This window comes from Magnolia sinica, chromosome 15 (genome assembly GCF_029962835.1).
Source record: "Magnolia sinica isolate HGM2019 chromosome 15, MsV1, whole genome shotgun sequence".
NCBI lineage: Eukaryota > Viridiplantae > Streptophyta > Magnoliopsida > Magnoliales > Magnoliaceae > Magnolia > Magnolia sinica.
In genome coordinates this window covers 13,259,487-13,279,509 of record NC_080587.1, presented here as the reverse complement: position 1 = coordinate 13,279,509, position 20,023 = coordinate 13,259,487, and the positions used below count along the sequence as shown (strand labels likewise).

Here is a 20,023-nt window from a genome sequence, read left to right as displayed (position 1 = left end):
AGATGTAGACTACTGTCGACCGTCTTAACAAAAAAGAAGAAGGCAGGGTGAGAAACGTCCAAAAACAGAATACCATCGATGGCGACTCCCTGAAGTTGGGAATCCTGATATTTTCACTTTTGACCTAATCAGGTGCTTTTTATACTTTCTTTCTTTCCTTTTTTTTTATTTTTTTATTTTTTGGACCCTGACTGTGGGCCCACAGTGATGTAAGTGCTTTAAATCCACACCGTCCAACCATTTTGATAACTAATTCTAAGGCATGATACAAAAAAATGAAGCTGAACCAACTCTTAGGTGGACCACACCACAGGAAGCATGTGTGATTGAATCCTCACTATTAAAAAAATTCATGGATTCCACCAAAATGCTTATTCGCTATCCAACCTGTTGATAAGGTCACAAGGACCTAAATGAAGAGACCTCACAAATATCATCTTGATCTAAACCTTCTGTGGCCCACAAAAAAATTTTAATGGTCAATTACCACTATTTCATGTACCATGGTTCATGTGAGATTTGGATCCACTTTATTTTTGGGACCATTCCCTAGAATCAGCTGTCAAAATGGTTAGACAGCATGGATTTAAGCCAGATGCATCAATGTGAGTCCCACATCATGGGGAGGCTTGGACAGTGGATAGACGTGTCTGGCCCAGCTCACCTACACGTCATAACACATCCCAACGTGGCACATGCATACCGTATCCAGATTTCTAAGACAGCACCGTACTTAGTATATCATCTTTCACATAAATAAAGTGGTCCAAGTCACTTATTATAGTGCACAAAAATATTGGACGGCCAATAAATGTTATTAGGTGGTCCATATTCCCCTTAGTTTAGAAACATGGAAACTCGTGTATATATGATATTGGTACGTGTTCTTTCGTGTAGATGTGCAGTGCTCCACCTACAAACGAATATTTATACTGTAGCTGTTCATGACCAATCGTATACATGCACACATCCGAACGTATGCAATAATGTATAGAAATCCAAACCAACTAAATCATGGGGCCATGCCACGTGTACATTAGCTATGTGCTTGCATATGAGTCGTCATGCTCTAAAAACGTACCAAGCAACATGTTTAATGAGTCTACGGCTGCAAGTGTCAATCCGTCAGACAAGCCACGTGACACGTGACGGGTAAGTCAATGTGGCACGCAACTGAGAACTGATGTACGTGGAAACAAAACATATATCATGGTGGGGCCACGGAACTTAATGACGTCACTTTCTCACTACTCAACCTGTCAGTAGTTAATACGCGCCGGCGCCTGCGTCCCACTCTAATAACCTGGTCCTTCGATGACCCACCACGAGTGCGTGGTGACCGTGCTGATTATTGAAATTTTGGTTTTAAAAATAAAATATTATAATTTTTGTTCCTTTTTTTAAAGTAGAATAGCAATTTTCAAATTTTCAAATGGGAAATTGTTGTTTGTTTAGTCCCTCGTGGAAAATAATTAAAGAAATTTTGTTGTTTACAGGTGGTTGTGTGGATAATATTTTTATTTGGAGAATTAGAGGTTGATATGCTTGGTTTGCATATAACACTGGAATACACGACGGGCATGGGCAGTGTGGTTATAGTGGCACTAGATGACACACTTTGCGCTTTATGCATACGCATCTTATTGCAGAGTGGTTGCTCCCTCATGACCTTACGCGAGATATTGCAAGATGGTGTGAGGTTTTATAAGCTATTGGAAACGGTCGGATCTATAGATTTAAAACCATCAGTCATTTTGAAAACGGTGCCTAAATAAGTTGAACTATTCTGATCCAGAATTATCAACTCCAACAAATCTCTCTAAAACATTCTCCTTCTGAGAATATTGCTAGATAACAACTAACTTCTCTTTTCATTATTGTTGTACGCGGGATCTAAAAAGAAAGCTTGTCTTACCCTGAAAGTAATTCACCTGTAACCCATCAGTGTATGATAAGATGGCGAATCAAGCTTTACAGACAATGTATTTATCCATGATTCAACTTAGTACTAAAACTAAATAATTTTATTTTTTAATTCTTCTAATATATTTTCCAACACTTATTGGGTCACACATGCTAGTATAAAGGTCGAGGGACGTAGATTTCCTGCAAAAGCCATTCACTAGAAAGTTCCTACACACTGGGAACCTCAGTGGGACCACCGTGATGTTTGTGACCCACATTACCCAATCAAATGCCACTAAGTGGTGGCATGGTCAGACACTGGACCTGTAACTTTCAAACCCGCCTTACATGGGGTCCACATGTTTGGATGCTACACAACAATTTTCAGATATGCTAATTTGGGTTCCACAATAGCTATCTTGTGTGTGGACTTTATATTTGACAACATCAAATGTCCAGTCAAATCTCATCACACCCCAACACCACTAAATTAGTGAAGTAGATTGGCCGGTGTACCACACACCACCAACATGGAAATAACAAGCACTGACCCTCCTGGAGCTTGAGTTGCACGAACGGTTTAAAGGAGATCAAAGTTACATATATGCCCTTATAGACACCCCACCTAGGTTAACATCTTGAGAAAGCTACAACATCCGGAGATCTAAACCTTAATCCAAACCTTGATCCAAAAACCTAATCCAAACCTCTAAATCCCAGCTCAACCTAGACCTTAAACCTTGCCTAATTTGAATTCCAATCCGAACCTAAAACCCTGTCAAAATCAGAATATACATGCAATTCAGCATGAAAATCCACCTATTCGAACCCGAAAGCCTGAAAGAAGACTATCGAACGAGCCAGCGCACCAAACGAGGCCCACTGACTAAAGCCCGGCCCAGACTAGGCCTGAGCAGCAGTTTGACTACCGCCGGTGGTAATCCGATTACCTCCGCTCGTGAAGTGCATGTGTCCTCTGAGCAACAGCTGTCACAGTGTCCGAAAATCAACTTTCTTTCAGAACTACCCCTCCAGCTGACCCTATTTACCCTTTTACCAACACCAAGAGCTAATGGGAGCGCGCCACGTGGTGTTTCTCTCTCCTCAACTACTCACAAGCTGCCGCATCAGCTTTTACCCCTCGTAAACCCTACAATTACCATAATACCATTGGAGAAGGCTATAAATAGCCCTCTCATCTTCTCATTCTAATAACAACAACTTCCACTTTCCAAGTGAGAGAGAAGGGGGGAGAGAAGAAGAGAGTGAGAGTGAGGGTGAGAGAGAGCTCTCAAGCCTCCAAGATCAGATTTTTCTAGTCATCTCTTAGCCTCCTCCTAACCTTCTCAATCCGAAGTCTAGCCCAGATTGATCATGATGCAACCCATGTCTTAGCCCGCTCAAGTTCAAGCCAAAGATCTTTTCATTTTATATAGAAGCATTCATCATCATGACATCTATTCCCTTCTCAACCCTCCTGCTTCTCTAGATCTCTAGTGAACGTATGCGCTGTGACTTGCTGTACATCGAATCCTGTCATATCAGAAATTCTTAGTGATCTAGTCCACTTTTTTTTTATCTTTTTGCATAAGCATCATCACATCCGCTTTCTAGACACGTTGTTGGACATATGCTTTGTGGCCTGCCGAAATCTCGAATCTTGCCGCATCATAAATCCACGTGTACCTAATCCTACCTCGACCACATCATTCACCCCTTGAGATTTCCGTACCACACCAAGTAGAGATCGTACATTTGTACGGGCAGAGAGGGTGCCAACACCTTCCCTCTTTGTAACCAAGGTCCCTTATCCGGAATCCCGGATCGTAAACCAGGAGTCAATCTAAGGTAGGAGAGTCTTCGGATTTCTCCAACCTTACATATTTCACGGATTCTAGCCGACGGCGGGATTTTAAGATTAATTGGCTAGTGGATACTGTAACATTCACAAATTGGCCTACTAACTCCCACCTTTCAAACCAAAAACATTTAAATCAGCGTGGGCGCCAATATTCAATATTTACAGAATGGCAACTCCACTGGAGAATTACTAGGCTAAGACCCGACTCAAAACGTGTGGTATTCCAATCTCAAGGGACACTTTTCATACGTTGCATACGAAAAAAAAAATATCAATCTTTGGCTTACACTTGTTTTAAGCATCAATCCGAGCTATGACTACTCGATCTCGAGTTGTCTTGGTTACCCATGAAGAAGAGCCCGCAGCTCTGCCAACTCCTAAAACATCAGCACCTACACCCACACCAACACCTGCGCTACTACCACCAGTAACTCCAACAAACCCACAAGCCAATACAACCACGCAAGATCTATTACTTCGAAAGATGCAAGAGCTACTACTTTGCCTAGTGCCAAATGCCACACTGAATACACAGGCAACCCTGCCTGGTGTACAAAACGGCGTCCGCGCGCGATCCTGAGCTGGATCTTGTCGGTTTGAGTTGGCTCGACCCGAGACTTATATCATTGCAACCGCATCGTCGCCACAGTTCTGATGCTACATATTACGCGTCGAGCTGGTACCCAAGCCAGGAGATGTGGGCCCACGTTTAGTTCGAGAAAAAATGCCGCGCATTGCAATCCTTAAAAAATCCATCACATCAATCACTTCACTTGTCAAAGTACACCCATTAATCTATCTCATCCCTAAGTACAAAAGCAACCCTTAAAAGTCAACTCTATCCCTTACCCAAGTACACCCTTACATCCCTCTCTCCCATCACCCCTCTCTCCCTCTCATTTCCTCTCTCCATTTTCAAACAACACCCCATGGAGCACCCAACGTCCATGGCTCCATGAGAGGAGCTAGTGTGGCCCACCTTTCTAACTCTCATCTCCACCCTCCGAAATCAATCTCGACCGTTGAATCGCACCCTTTGGATCTCTAGGATGCGTTGATGGAAGAAGAAAGTCCAAGAAGAAGGCCGATTGGTGGGTGCTTCTCTCTCTCTCTCTCTTTGAATGGTAATGATGATGAAGGGGTGAGTGTGGCCCACCATGAATCATATTTTTCATGTGGGACCCATTGGATGAATGTGTTGGATCTACGCCATCCAGCCCATTAGCGGATCAAGATGAAGGAAAAACATAAGTATCAGATTGATCCAAATCAGGTGGGCCACATTTATGTGGGACCTACCTTGACTAAAATGTGGGCCACGTGCTTGTGGGGCCCACCATGATGTTGTGTATATCTATGTTGTCCAGCATCTTTGGACGCTGGACGTGAGGCAGGGGGTTGGCTAACATGGAGTGTATTCGGACATGGGTGTGTACTAATAAAGCTAACAAAAATTTACTTTTAGGATAGGCTACCCATGTAGGCTCTACCTTGATGTATGGGGCTGATCCACGCCGTTCATTCCATTCTTCAACTCATTTTAGGCGTTGAGCCAAAAAATGAAGCTGATCCCATTTTCTGGCAGGCCATAACATAGGAAATAGCGGTATTACCATTAAAATCCACCTTGATCCTTCTATTCACCAAAAACAGGCCGCATATTGGACTCATTTGGTCGGTCTTGAACCGTGGAATCTAATGGCTGGAGTGGATCCATCTGATGTGGGCCCTACAGGGGAAAAACCACAGAATTTCATTCTTTAAAAAAAACAGTAGCAGCAATTGCTGCCGCTGACAGAAGGCGTAGGCAGTGCCTGCGCTGGCTGCCTGACGGACGGACCAGCTAGGCCTCACGGCTCCAGCTGTGAGCCCCACGTGATGCTTTTCGAACATTAACACCTTACATTTGATGGGTCCCCTTTGTCCACGGGATGTCCCCAAAAATCAGCCGTAAACGGAACTCAGGTGGGCCATACCATCTAAAATCATGTGAAGACATGCCTAAACATATAAAATCACTCAGTAGGGCCTACTTGAAATTTGGATGCGGCTGAAACTTGGTTTGAACCCTCAGTCAAGTGGGACACACATAATGGGTGGAGTGGATTTGTGAACCGCATCAGGGTGAACCCCCAAGGTCCGTGTGACCTTATAAATAGTTTGGGTGGTAAATAAATATTACAGTGGTCCCTACCCTGGTCCACGTGACCTTATTAACCGTTTAGATGGCAGATAAATATCACGGTGGGACCACCCCACGTGTGGGGCTAATGTGTGTACACGTGTGTGTGTGTATATATATATATATTATATTGTATATATTATATATATTATATATAGATTTTTATATTATATTATATAATATATACATGATGGTGGGCCTTCATGGGACCCACCATAATGCATGTGTTGCATCCAAGCTGTCCATCCATTTTGAAAGCTCATTTCGTGGCGTGAGCTAAAGAATGAGTCAGATCCATAGCTTATGTTGACCCCGCCCTTGATATGTGTGTTGCATCCAAACCGTCCAACCATTTGGCAAGCTTGTCTTAACAGGCTTGAGACTAAAAATAAGTCAGATCTAAAGTTCAAGTGGACCCCACCATTTAAGGTAGTGGACAATGACGTCCACCGTTCAAAATTTCTAAGGGCCATGGGAGTTTCCTATTAAGCTGATATTTGTTCCACTTCATCTATCATTACGTTAATTTATGAACATGTTGGATGGGAAACACATGTTATGGTGGGCCTTAGGAACTTAAATGGTGGAAATCATTATCACCACCTTTATTTGGGTGTGGCCCATTTGATGTACGTATGACCATGTGAGGAGGCCCATCTTGATGTATTGTGGCCCGTCCAGTGGGGCCCACCTTAATGTATAGGAGGCCCATGTTATGAGGCCCACTTTGATGTATTTTGTGGCCCATTTGTCTGGCCCACTTTGATGTATTTTGTGGTCCATTCGAGGTGTCCATCTTAATGCATGCACTCCTTATTCACATCGTCTAGCAGCTACTGGACGGTGGGGCCCTCCTTACTATATGTTATTATATGTGTTAAATAAGCATACCGTCCATATGCAGTATGGGCCAGCATGATGTATTTATTTATTCTCACCGCCCAATCTCTGGCTGTGGGACGTGGAATCCGTGTGACATCTGTATGTCGTTCCATGCAGTCCATCTGTGTGAGGCCCACCTTGATGCATCCGTTGTACACATGGATCCCACGTGATATATATATTTTTATATCCATACTGTCCAACTATTTGGATGGGATGCACCATGATGTATTTTTATCCACGCCATCCAGGGCAGGCACCCCATTATGATATATATTAGGGCCCATGGGTTGAGGCCCATTGAGATGTATTTAAAGCCCATTTGGTAAGGTCCATTGTAATGTATTTGGAACTCGTGAGCAGAGCCCACCTCATATGATCCACCCTAACCGTCCAGGTCATATAGGGCCAGCCTCGATGGATGTTTTATTTACACCGTCCATGGGATGTGTGACCCACTAGATGTATGCATTCTATATTCACACTAACCATCTGGTGGGGCTCATCTATTGCATGTGCAAGGCCTACCTATTGTGCATTTGTGCAGCCCATTGATGCGGCCCACTTGTTGGATTGATGCCCATTGATGTGGCCTAATGATGCGACCCACCGTGATGTGCACATTAGGCTAATGGTGCGGCCCAATGTATCGACTCATCATGATGTGTAGGCCCATTAAGATGTATTTTTGGCCCACGGGTCGAGGCCCATTGCGACGTATTTCTGGCCCGTATGTCGTGTCCCATTATGACATGTTTCCAGCCCAGTATTGAGGCCCGACTTGATGTGTATAAGACCCATTAGTGCGGCTCATTGATGCTGCCTACTCATTGGATTGACGCCCATTGATGCGGCCTAATGATGCGACCCACCGTGATGTGCATATTAGGTTAATGGTGCGGCCCAATGTATCGACCTACCATGATATGTAGGCCCACGTGCTGCATGTGTAAGGCCCACCTGTGATGACTATTTGAGGCCACCTGTTGGATATTTGGGCCCATCTTATGTTTGACTCTACATGGGCCACTACTTGGGAGCAATGTTGGTTGAATATCCACATTGATGGGCAATGACGGTTAGATGTCCTCATTGTAACCTTCCCTTAGGCCTTGTTAGGCCCATTCTCTTCGTGGGTCAACCCAAATAAGTGGGCCCCGTTCGCCATCGACAGATGGCTCCATGCTATCGGATTGGTATAACCACGGCCGAGAGTCGATCTTTACATTATTGTTGATTAGTTGTCCATCTATGAACCCCGCCTTGTTTATACGTGTTGATCATCGGTACCGATTATCGAGGCCGATCCCGAGTGTCGATTTTGAGTATTGAGGCCGAATATCGAGGCCGATTGTTGAGGCCCAATGCGATGTATATGCGGCCCGTATTTGAGGACCGTTGTGATGTGCATTCAGGCCATGTTTAAGGCCTAATATGATGTATATGAGGCCTATGCGATGAGGCCCATTGGGATGCATTTGAGGACCAGGCTATAGAGCCCATTATGATGTATGTTAGGCCCATGAGAAAGGCCCATTGTGATGTATTCATGGCCCATTCGATGTATTCAAGACCCATGTGTAGGGCCCACATGTCATGTATTTGAGGCCCATGAGCAAGGCCCGCCTGTTGTGTATATGTGTCCCTTGAGTAAGGCTCACTGTGTTGTATATTGGGCCTTTGTGTGAGACCGTGGACCCATTATATGTTTGGCTTTATGTGGGCCATTCCTTGGGGGCAATGTTGGTTAAATGTCCACATTGTCGAGGTCAATTGTCAATGCCGGTTATTGATACCGATTATGAGTATGTTACAGCATAGCATCATGATACATGCCCATACGTATCATCTGCATGTTTGTTATGAGATGTGGTTGATCATTGCATATGTCATTGAGCATGTTGTTATGAGACTCTGATAGGCGGAGGTTATCTCACATGAGCACGCAGTGTGCGCAGGATTGATGCATGACTGGATTGTATGACTCATGCATCTAGCATTATGATTACTGTACGCCCTAGTGACATCAGGGACGTAACCTCCACAGGCATATTGTGGATGGTCAAATGGGATACCGGAAATATTTGGTTCTAGCATACGGGCGCCATAGATGTCCCTGGGTGAAAATCCCTAAACCTCCGTAGCCAGGAGACGCCCCAACGTCGAGACCGAGTGGATACATGAGCGCTCAAGTGCCGAATACCAGGAGGCCGCGTCTCCCACTGTGTCATGGTCAGTTGGGAGGGAGTGTGGCCTTACTCGCCCAAGGGTAGGGGGAATTATTAAGCTGAGTTTGACCAGCTCGTGAATGGGTCCGCTATTGACATGCCGGATAGATATTGGAAAACTATTAGCCAAGCAGATAGTGAGGTTTCTTACGCTCACTTGGACTGTGCTGCTGGGAGAGGGGCAGTGCCATTTAGAGTGTACTAAACCCCGGTGATGATCCCATAGATGAACTGTACTGATATGTGGACTTATTGAACAGGAGTTGCATAATCATTCATACATTCATTCATTTACTATCCACTTGGGCTGGTGGTATGCAGCTATTTGTTACGTGTACCTTCGCAATGGCTAGGATTTCGGTTAGGGCGCGCAACTAACCTGAGATTAGAAGTTTACTACATTGAGTCTGACTATTCAAATTAGGTATGGGACTAGTTTGGATAGAAGTCACTTGTGATGGACCCCATAGCTTGCGATACTACGTACTATCATCCCGATCTCACACTCCGGCATGGTCATTCCATTCACATTGCATATGGCATTTTGGGTTACTGCGTTTCTACATTTATACGGTCTAGATACGGCTGACGTTATTCATGAACTCATCAGGAATTGTATATTGCATCGCATCATCGACATCTGATATTTGGCTTTTTATGACTCCTTATTGCATAGCTGTTCTATATTGCTTACTCTGTTATCTTATGATTTATGATCTTGTCAGTATTTCTGCTTACTTTGATAATTCATGATCTCGTCAATCTTTCTGCTTATTCCGATAATGTACCATTTATGGATTACCCGTATTTCCAGCATTGTATGATGATGGCATTGTATTGAATACTTCGCACTTACCCTGTGCACACACCTACACCACCCTCTAAGCTTTTTATAAGCTTATGCACGATAGATGCGTACAGATGATGATAGGTTGCAGCAGTGTTGAGCTTGGAGTGTGCAACGGTCTTCTGGAGCTTGACTTTCGATTGATGTATTTTTCTTTCAGCATTGTACTCAAATGATTATATTAGTGGATATGTGATGATGATGTTACATTTGTGATTTGGGTATGCTTATTACGAGTTAAATGTACAAAAAAAAATCCTCCTTGTAGGATCCCAGGATCGGAATCTGGCGTATGGAGGCTAGGAGCCCAGAATGGGGTTAACCTTAAATGAGATATCTCAGAGCTTCAAGGCATTACAGGAGTTGCTACTTCGCTTGGTACCAAGCGCCATATCAAACACATGCAATACAACCTAGTGTCCAAAATAGCTCAATCCCACAAACTCCTTTCGCTTTTTCCTTCATTCCTCCAGCTAATCCTGTTCTCCCTCTTCTAGAGGAGTCAGCACAGCCACAACAGCGACCAACAAACGGGAGCAATCCTCACACACATCACTACTCAACACATAACAACAATCAGGTTACAACACAAGTTCCCCCTAACAGGAATCACAAACAAGAACTGGCAGATGCCCATAAAGGGGGTCAGTTTCGAGTCCAACATACTCCCCCTAAGGGGAGAAACATTCCGGAATTGGCAGATACCCCGAGCGGGAGCCATTTCCATACATCACACCCTCCCCCAAAAAGGAGTTGTCACAACCCTAAATCTAGTCGGCGATCAGGAATTTTGTGAGCCCGGTTTCCGAGTTTGGGGCGTGACAACTTGACCCTTATGAGGAGGAAGCAGCACAAGCCCTACATCAAGGCGGAAGATATACGCAACCCCACAAGTCTGAAATGGATGAAATGTGAGAACAACTACAAATGGTACAAAATCAGCTGCAGAGGCAGCAAGAAGTGAATCTTCCATCCACTAAGATCAGGGATTTGTCTTCCTTTCCAAATGCTTGGGTGCCTCCAAACTTCAAGGCACCAAAATTTAAAAGATACGATGGTGGCGGGTGCCCCACAGCACATCTAAAAGCTTTTTGTGGGGAACTCAATGCAATAGCTAGGAATGATGGAGCCTCGATACGGCTTTTTCAGAAATCGCTCAAGGGCAATGCCCTGGACTGGTATACCTCATTAGACAACCATCAGATTAGGACTTAGGAGAGACTCTCCCAAGCATTCATTGACAGATTTTCCTATAATCTGAACATGGCTCCGAGAAGACCCAATTTAGCGTGCCATGGCAGCCCGAATGAGAAGCCTCATCGATGATGAGGAATAGATATCTATGATTGTCCATTTGGCGAATCCAAACATTTCATGATACCTGATCTCATTCCCATATATAAACTTCTCCCAGCTCATTCGAGCTGAAGAACAAGTAGAAGCTAGGATAAGGGACAAAACTATTTCACCATGGCTACATCAGGCCCGTCAAAACAAAGTTGAAGGGAAACCTATTGGATATGTGAATAGAAACGACACTGCTCCCATACAACGTACCACAAAAGTCAACAATATCATCACCAATACTCAAGGCAACTAATACGCTCCGCCACCAGAGCCACAACAAAACAGGCAATACTAGCCAGAGCAAACCCAATAGGGGTATCAAGCGCAGCCGCCTCAACCGCAAACCACAACAGCTTAGGGGAAATGCGCAAAATTTATATAGGCAAGCCATGTTAGGCAGGAAGTTCACCCCGATCGCACAAACTTACAGTCAGGTCCTGATAATGTTGATGCAAAGGCAACTCCTGACACCACTCCAATCTCGATTTCCACCAAATCCCCCGCCACTAGGATACAATGAAAATCAATATTGCGCATATCACCAGGCTCCTGGTCATCTAACAGACCGCTATTTAGCCATCAAACACGCAATCCAAGATCTGATTGAAAGTCAAAAAATTGCGATCACCCCATAGGCTGACATCACCACTCAGGTCAACAATCTCCAAAATCCTTTGCCATCGCATCAAGCATGACCCAACACATCTGGCACCTCTCCCGTCAATGACATTGAGAAAGAGAGTACCACATACTCCTCCCCACATCATTTCATACAAGCAATCATACTCGATATAGCAAATCTGACATGAGGATACCGATAAGCGCCTCTGCCTAGGCCACATGTATTCCTCGAGGCAGCACCAACAATACCACCTCTCATCATCGAGGCAGCACCAGCAGCATATCCTCTCACTCTCCAAGGGACATATCCAACCCCATCCCCGACATATCCAAACAGGTCGAATTCTGAATCCCTTATTCTTCCGATAGGCCTCCCTGACCAAGCCCCACTAACCTTGTAAAAGGCACCCCCGGTCCAACCTCCAAGTTTCCTCTTACCTCACCAATTGGCATATGCCCAAAAGACCCCTCCCTCGCAAAGTACACATCAAGAGGAGGAGGAAAATCCCACTATCAAATCCCACCAGGATTCAGTCATACTCTAAGAGAAATCATCAAGTCCACCACAAACAGTTCCGGTAACAACTACTCAGCCTCAAGAGCCGATGATATATCTGTAAGGGAGGACAGTTCCCTCCTATAACATAAAGGCAGTCTCATGGCACTATCCAAAATGCGCCGAAGTGGGCAACAACGGTAGGTACTTCAGGAGAGATAATCAGAATCTAAAAGAAACCAGAGGAACGTTGTCAGGAACAACCCACAAGGTTGATGCTGCTTACGACATAGCAGCTCAACTCAAATTCATTCTCGTGCAAATTTTCATCTGGGAACTTATGTGCACGTCAAGATTGCATCGAGAAATCTTTGTGAAAACTCTGAACGATGCACATATCTCTCCTGACGTACCTCCTGAGATGGTGGCGAGTATGATCGGACAACTCCTCGTACCGCGAGCTATCACGTTCTCTGATGATGAGTTGTCACCTGAAGGTTGCAAACATGGGCGCTCACTAAATATAGTTGTCCATTACAAGAATTTCAAAGTCCCACTCATACTTATAAACAATGGACCAAGCCTAAACGTTTACCCTTTGAGGACTGCCGAACGTTTGAAGATCGAACCATCTTCTTTCAGGCCCAGCACCATGAGTGTCAGAGCCTTCCATAGCTCCCGAAGGCAAGTAGAGGCGTAAATAGACATTGAGTTACAAATTGGACCAGACATAGCTCTTGTATCATTTCATAGCGTTAACATTCCTGCCTTATTTAACCTTCTGTCGGGACGGCCATGGCTCCATGCTATTAGAGCCATCGCGTCCACTCTCCATTAAAGGGTTACCTTCAAGAAATCAGATCATCTCAGTGCTGGCCGAACCAGAAATCATTCTATCGGTGGTGGTCAATACCCCAGAAACTGATATTTCAGCGATTGACGTCCAGCACACGGAGGGCGACTTATCATATCATAGTTTCGAGTTTGAAATTGTGAACTCCATTGCCAACCCCTACCTACTCGCAGTCAAATATGTCATCCCTCCTACTGAACGGCTAATCCTGAACTACCGTATTAAGTTCCATGAGAAAGGTATGGTAGTAAAGCCAGCTCGTGCCAACGTGCAAAGGCAGGGACTGGTATCAACCAACACCGAAAAATCAAGCCGCAAGGTCGAATAAGAGGCAACCGTTCAAGTGCACACCCATCGAGTTTGTTAAGGCTGGAACAGTCTGCGGTGACACGATGATCTCTCTCGAGGATCACCCCCATCGGCTCAAACTAACAGAACATTCCATCCAGGAATCCATTTGGCAGCCAATATGGTGGGATAAAATCCTCAGGGCATCAAAAGCACACCTAGTACTAGGGGCAAAACCCCCAGACCCATCACATGAAGCTAGGGGCACAAAAACAAAGCCATCGGAGGAAGACCCAGGACCAGGAGTATCTATTACAAGTCATCCAGGCAAGAGTAGGGAGGCACCCATCCCCACCAACAGTCAAGGGGAAACATCCTCATCAATGACTTAGTAGCATAAGGGGCAGAAGCAGCCCATCCATTGGATCGAGAAAGGGAAGTGACTTCCCTTGACTGGACAAACATCAATATCCCACCACAGCGTGGACCTGAGGAGCCCGAAGAGCTCCAACTTCTGAGTGAAGAGATCGAATCAGATTCTGACTCTGAACCTGGTCCCGTAGACATCATGGTCATCAGGATGAATGACCCACAAGAACATACAAAGCAAAACAGCAGGATCAATAGGGGGAAAGAACCAAGCTGGACAGCCATCACCCTAACGATCGAATCAGCCGATAAGCCACCTACGGATGCCGACCTAAAAAAAGGCCAATGTAAATAGCAGTTAGTACCCCAAATCAGGACATGATCAATCATTGTTCGCAACATCGTCCTGTTTGAGATCCCTTGGTGACACAAAAAAATTAGAAAACATTCAAAACACAAAAACAACAGATATTTTAAAAAACACAAAAACATCAAATATTTCTCAAAATCACAAAACATCAAAAATTCTTCGAAAATAAAAAACAACAAAAAATCCGTCAAAACTCACTATGCCAAACATATCACCCACAGCTCCAGAGTTCAAGGTTGACTCAAACGATTTCGATATAGAGTTAGATTTTGAATTTATGGGTTTGGATGAAGACCAGGATGAGGAAAATTATGATACAGCTCTCGAACTCGAGGATTCCCTCGAAAGGTTCGAAACAAAGGCCAACGTTGTGGAAAATGATTTCGAAGTTGTGAACTTGGGATCACGGGAACTCCCTAAAGAAGTGCGCATCGGTAGATCACTACCTCTAGAATACAAGTAGAGGATGATGAAATTCTTGAAGCCAAGGTTGTCCAACTTTGCCTTCTCTTATGAAGACATGCCAGGGCTCGATGAAGATTTGATGGTACACCATTTGCCAACAAAGCCGGAAAGGAAGCCTATCAAACAAAAACTCCGAAGAATGAAGCCAGAATAGGCCTTGAAGGTCCGTGATGAAGTTATCAAATAATATAATGCGGGATTTCTAGTAATCAACTATCCAGAATAACTCACAAACATTGTACCAGTTCCAAAGAAGGATGGCAAAGTCAAGATGTGCATCGACTTTAGGGACCTCAACAAGGTAGGTCTTAAAGACGATTTTTCTCTACCCTACATCGATACACTGGTAGATAATACTGCTGGACACAAGATCTTCTCATTCATGGATGGTTTCTCTAGCTACAATCAGATCAAGATGGCCGTTGAAGATCGTGAGAAGACTTCTATCATCACACCGTGGGAAACTTTCTGTTATCAGGTTATGCCCTTCGGGCTGAAGAATGTAGGAGCTACATATTAGTGAGCCATGACTGTCTTATTCCATGACATTATAAACAAGGAAATGGAAGTCTACGTAGACGACATGATCGTCAAATCTCGCACGATCGAAGGACATTTCGAAGACTTTAAGAAGCTCTTTGACAGATTAGAAAAGTTCAAGCTCCGCCTCAACCCGCAAAAGTGTGTCTTCGGCGCAACCGGAGGTAAGCTATTAAGTTTCATCATCAGTGAAGATGGCATCCGAGTGGACGAGACCAAAATCAAAGCAATCCTCAAGATGCCACCGCCCAGTATCGTAAAAAGAGATTCGGGTTTCCTTGGAAGGATCCAGTACATCAGCCGATTCATCACATGACTCACGTCCATCTATGAGCCCATATTCAAGCTTCTAAGGAAGAATTCGCCAAAGGAATGGAACGACGACTGTTAAATGGCTTTCAAAAAAATCAAGAAGTACCTGTTAAATCCTCTAGTGCTCATACCACCTACCCCAGGTAGGCCCCTACTACTGCACATCTTTATCGCAGCGGAAGCAATCGGATGCGTTCTCGGCCAACACGACGATATAAGAAGAAAGGAGCAAGCGATCTACTATCTCAGCCAACGATTCACAAGCTACGAAGCCAAATACTCCAACTTAAAGAAAACATGCCTCGCCCTAGTCTGGGTAATGCAATGGCTATAATAATACATGATCGCTCACCCAACCCTTCTGCTCACTCGCATGGACCCGTTGAAGTACTTGTTCGAGAAACCGACACTAACGGGTAGGATCACAAAATAGCAACTGATGCTTTCCGAGTTCGACATCACATATGTCACTCAGAAGGAAATCAAGGGGCAAGCACTGGCCGACCATTTTGCAACACACTCTCTTCCTGATTACTAACCATTAAAGACCTTCTTCCCTGATAAGGACATCCTCCTAATCGAGGAAGAAGAAGAAAGAAAGGCAGGAAAGTGGACACTCTTCTTCGACGGAGTCGTGAACTCAAAAAAAGGAAGTGGAGTATGAGCAATACTCTACTCTACTGACGACATACCAATTCCCATCTCTAGGCGATTAGCACTCCAATGCACTAACAATGTGGCTGAATATGAAGCATGTATTGCTGGTCTAAGAGAAGCCATCATCCTCAACATGAAGAAGTTACAAGTTTTCGGAGATTCAACTCATCATCAATCAGACGAATGACGATTGGAAGACTAAGGATGAAAAGTTGATCCCTTATCACGTCTATCTGGAAAATCTAACCCAGGAATTCGAAGAGATCACTTTCTCTTGCATGCCCAGAGCTAAGAATCAATTTGTAGACGCTCTGGCTACCCTCGCTTCAATGCTGAAAATCCCGAGAGGAACTGCTGAATGGGAGTTAACCGTCAAACTCCAGGAGGAACCTGTGTTTTACCTATAGATTGACTAAGACGAAACCTCCTCAAACGATCAGTTGTGGTACGCTGACATCAAGCAATACCTCGAGCACCAGAAGTACCCGAAAGGAGTGGGGTCAACTGATGGTCGCACTATCTAATGGCTAGCAGCCCAATTCACAATCACTGGGGGCATCCTCTACAAGCGATACTTCAATCAAGTCCTTCTCCGTTGCATGGATGAAATAGAAGCAGCTCAGATCATGTCAAAAATTCACGAATGACATGCGGCGCACACATGAACAGACATATGATGGCAAAGAAGATCCTACGGCTCGGCTACTATTAACTAATGATGGAGACGGATTGCTGCAAACACTCTAGGAAGTGCTTCAAGTATCAGGAGCACGCGAATCAAATCCATGCACCTGCTTCTGAACTATATAATCTGACAACGTCATGGCCCTTCTCTATATGGAGACTTAACATCATTGGCAAAGTCAATCCGAAAGCTTCGAACAAGCATGAATACATCCTGGTGGCAGTAGACTACTTCACCAAGGGGATAGAGGCGACATCCTACACTACTATCGCAACATCTCATGTGATCAAATTCATGAAGAACAACATCATCAGCTAGTACGAAATTCCTCAGGCAATCATCACAGATAACGGGACTCAATTTGTCAATAAAAGGATGGGCGATTTCCTCGACGAGTTCAAGATCCAACGTCATTGGTCAAGCCCCTACCGTCCTTAAATAAATAGAGGGGTCGAAGATGCAAACAAGACTATCATTCACATACTGGAGAAAATGGTCAAGACATATTGCACTGGTCGGAAATGCTCCCATACGCACTCTGGGCTTATCGGACGTCTGTACTATCTGCTATAGGCGCAACTCCATACGAACTCGCATACGAATTGGAAGCAGTATTGTCAGTCAAGATCAAAATCTCATCGCTTTGAATATTGCTGGAAAGCGAAGTCGAGGAAGGCAAGTGACAACAAGCAAGATACAATCAACTGCATCTGGCAGATAAAAGGCGCATGTGTGCGATAAGTCATTCGCAATGCTACCAAAGAATGATCGCAATAACCTACAACAAGAGGGTCCGAAAAAGGAGCTTCAAAATCGGCGACATGGTTATGAAGCACATCTTACCGCCGCACTTGTCAGATCTTAGAGGAAAGTTCAAACCTTCGTGGGATGGACCGCTAATCATTCGGGAAGATCTTCCCGAGCCCATCAACGTCGACAACGTGAAGATCTATCATAGGTAACCATACCTAACCTTGTCAATGATTACAATCGTAAAAATATACCCATTCCCTCTCTTAACACAAACAAAAAAAGGACCTATACCCATCACCTCCCCCAACAAAAAAAAGTACCCGTCATTTCTCCTATTAACAAAAAAGGAAGAAAAAAAAAACGACACCACAAAAAACAAGAGAAGAAAAAGGCAGAAAACCTCAAAAAAGAAGACAAAAGGGGAAAAGAAAATAAGATCATCATCCCCAAATAACCCAACTAACATAAAACAGCTTACGATTGTGATCAAAGAGAAGGACAGGAGGGTAACCAATCGGCCGGCTATGAAGAAAACCTCTCTGTCTCTTCCGGCACTTCACTTCAAAAAATAATAATAATAATAAAACAAAAAAAAGCATACCTAAGCAAAAAGGGCAGGTTGAAAACCCGAAAGGGCGACTCGAGTAAAAATAGCGGGTATGTAGCGGACTTGGTGAAACTTGAAAAGGCATCAAGGTTAAAAACAATACAGCTGCCAAGGGGCAAGTAATATCAAAAACCCTGGACGTAGTGAAAATCTGAAAGGACGCTACGGGCAGAAATGACGGGAAAGCCAGTCGTAGTGAAAACCCGAAAGAGTGTTATGGGTAAAAATGGTGAAATAAATAACAAAAAATAAAAATAAAAGTGCAGGCATGGAAGCAGCCGAGGTAAAGAGCAGAACAAAGAGATGTAAGAAAAAGACCAACTTCGGATCAATATTCTATCAGACTCTGCCCAAGTCCAAGGGTCGTGGTCCCACATGCGCACCATCAGGGAACCAAGATCTCCAGTTTACAACTCACACTACTGAACACAAAGTGGGCTAAGCACATGCTGATCCCAATCATCCAAAAGCACAAATCCAAACACGAGTAAACACTAACAAATTTAGCACAAACAAAATTTTCTTTTCTTCCAAAAGTCTTTTCGTATATCATTTCCCTTTCTTTACAAAATCAAAACAAAAGCATTCATGCATATACAGGACAAGCAACTATCAAAGTCAGGAATTATAAGGTAAGTCTCTATTCTATCTCTCATACATCGACAACCTCTGCCTAAGCCTTTCTACCTCCATGTGCAGGTAGAAGACCTCATCCCTCTCTAAGCGGCGTGAAGCAATCATGCTCTCATCATACCACCGCCCCACAGCTAGCCGACGAGCCATATCCTCACAAGAGTGATGGAGAAAGGTGATCTCAGATATAAGGTGGCCATGCGTCGCAAGCAGGAATGACAAGTCAATAAATGGCCGCTCTTTGAATGCCTCAAAAGAATCATCAATACCCAAGGAGGATGAAGCGGTATCACCAGCCATATCTTGATCATCTGCCTCATCTGCCAAGTGTCAACCATGGACCTGACGATAAAGCGACTGCTCTGCCACCCATTACTGGTATGGTACTATCGCTAAAGGTGGAGCTCAAGACTCAAACTCTAAGACAACTGCATCCAATCAGCCCTACCAGGAAATCCAAACTCAACGGTATAAAGCAATCAAGCTAGAAGGAAGAGGAGCATGTCCAAAACCAGAGAAGGAAAAGTCGGGGATATCCTGCCAAAAGCCAAACTGCCGGAGAAATCTTATCGGATGATAAGAACAGTACCCTTGGAGTCCTAACAACAAAAGAGGAGTGCGAGCTGTGCTACATATCAAAGGAGTACGACAGAGCCATGTAGCCTCCCAGCTAATCTCCCATCCTCGGAGCTGAGAAAGCATACGACGATAAAGTGACTCAGTCGCCTCCGCACCAAGAGGAAGGCCATCAAGGAATAAAGACATCACATTGTCGTGATGAGAGTCAGGCCACACAAGTAGAGGAGTCATATAAAGATGCTCCCACAGCCATACCTAGGGAAAGGTACGAGTCAAGCTTAAGGTGTAAGCAAATAGCAGAGTAGAAAAAAGAAAAGAGGACCAAAGCAAAAAGTACTTGAAGGAATAAACAGCAGCCCCAAAGGATTCGGGTATGTCTGAGCAAGCACTCAGTCAGGCTTAAAAAGAGCTCCGCCAGCACCACAAAGACAATGCTCTGACGGCCCAGAACGCAGTGAAACACATCAAGTAAGACCACCGGAGACGAGTGCCGCCAGCCTGAAAAGAGCATCTCTGCCAAAATATAAAAGATCAGTGCATTCA

The 20,023-nt window shown here is 44.3% G+C and overlaps 1 protein-coding gene across 1 annotated transcript in view; it reads right to left on the bottom strand.

Annotated features, from left to right (window-relative positions):
• The window catches only part of LOC131226820 (uncharacterized), a 39,946-nt gene extending 26,869 nt beyond the window's left edge, over nucleotides 1-13,077 (bottom strand). The window contains exons 1-3 of the mRNA XM_058222544.1: nucleotides 12,984-13,077; nucleotides 12,783-12,860; nucleotides 11,681-11,758 (exon numbers count right to left, since the gene is read on the bottom strand). Of these exons, the coding sequence (XP_058078527.1) occupies nucleotides 11,681-11,758; nucleotides 12,783-12,860; nucleotides 12,984-13,077 (250 nt within the window). The remainder of the gene's footprint in view (nucleotides 1-11,680; nucleotides 11,759-12,782; nucleotides 12,861-12,983) is intronic.
• Between the last annotated feature and the right edge of the window lie 6,946 nt (nucleotides 13,078-20,023).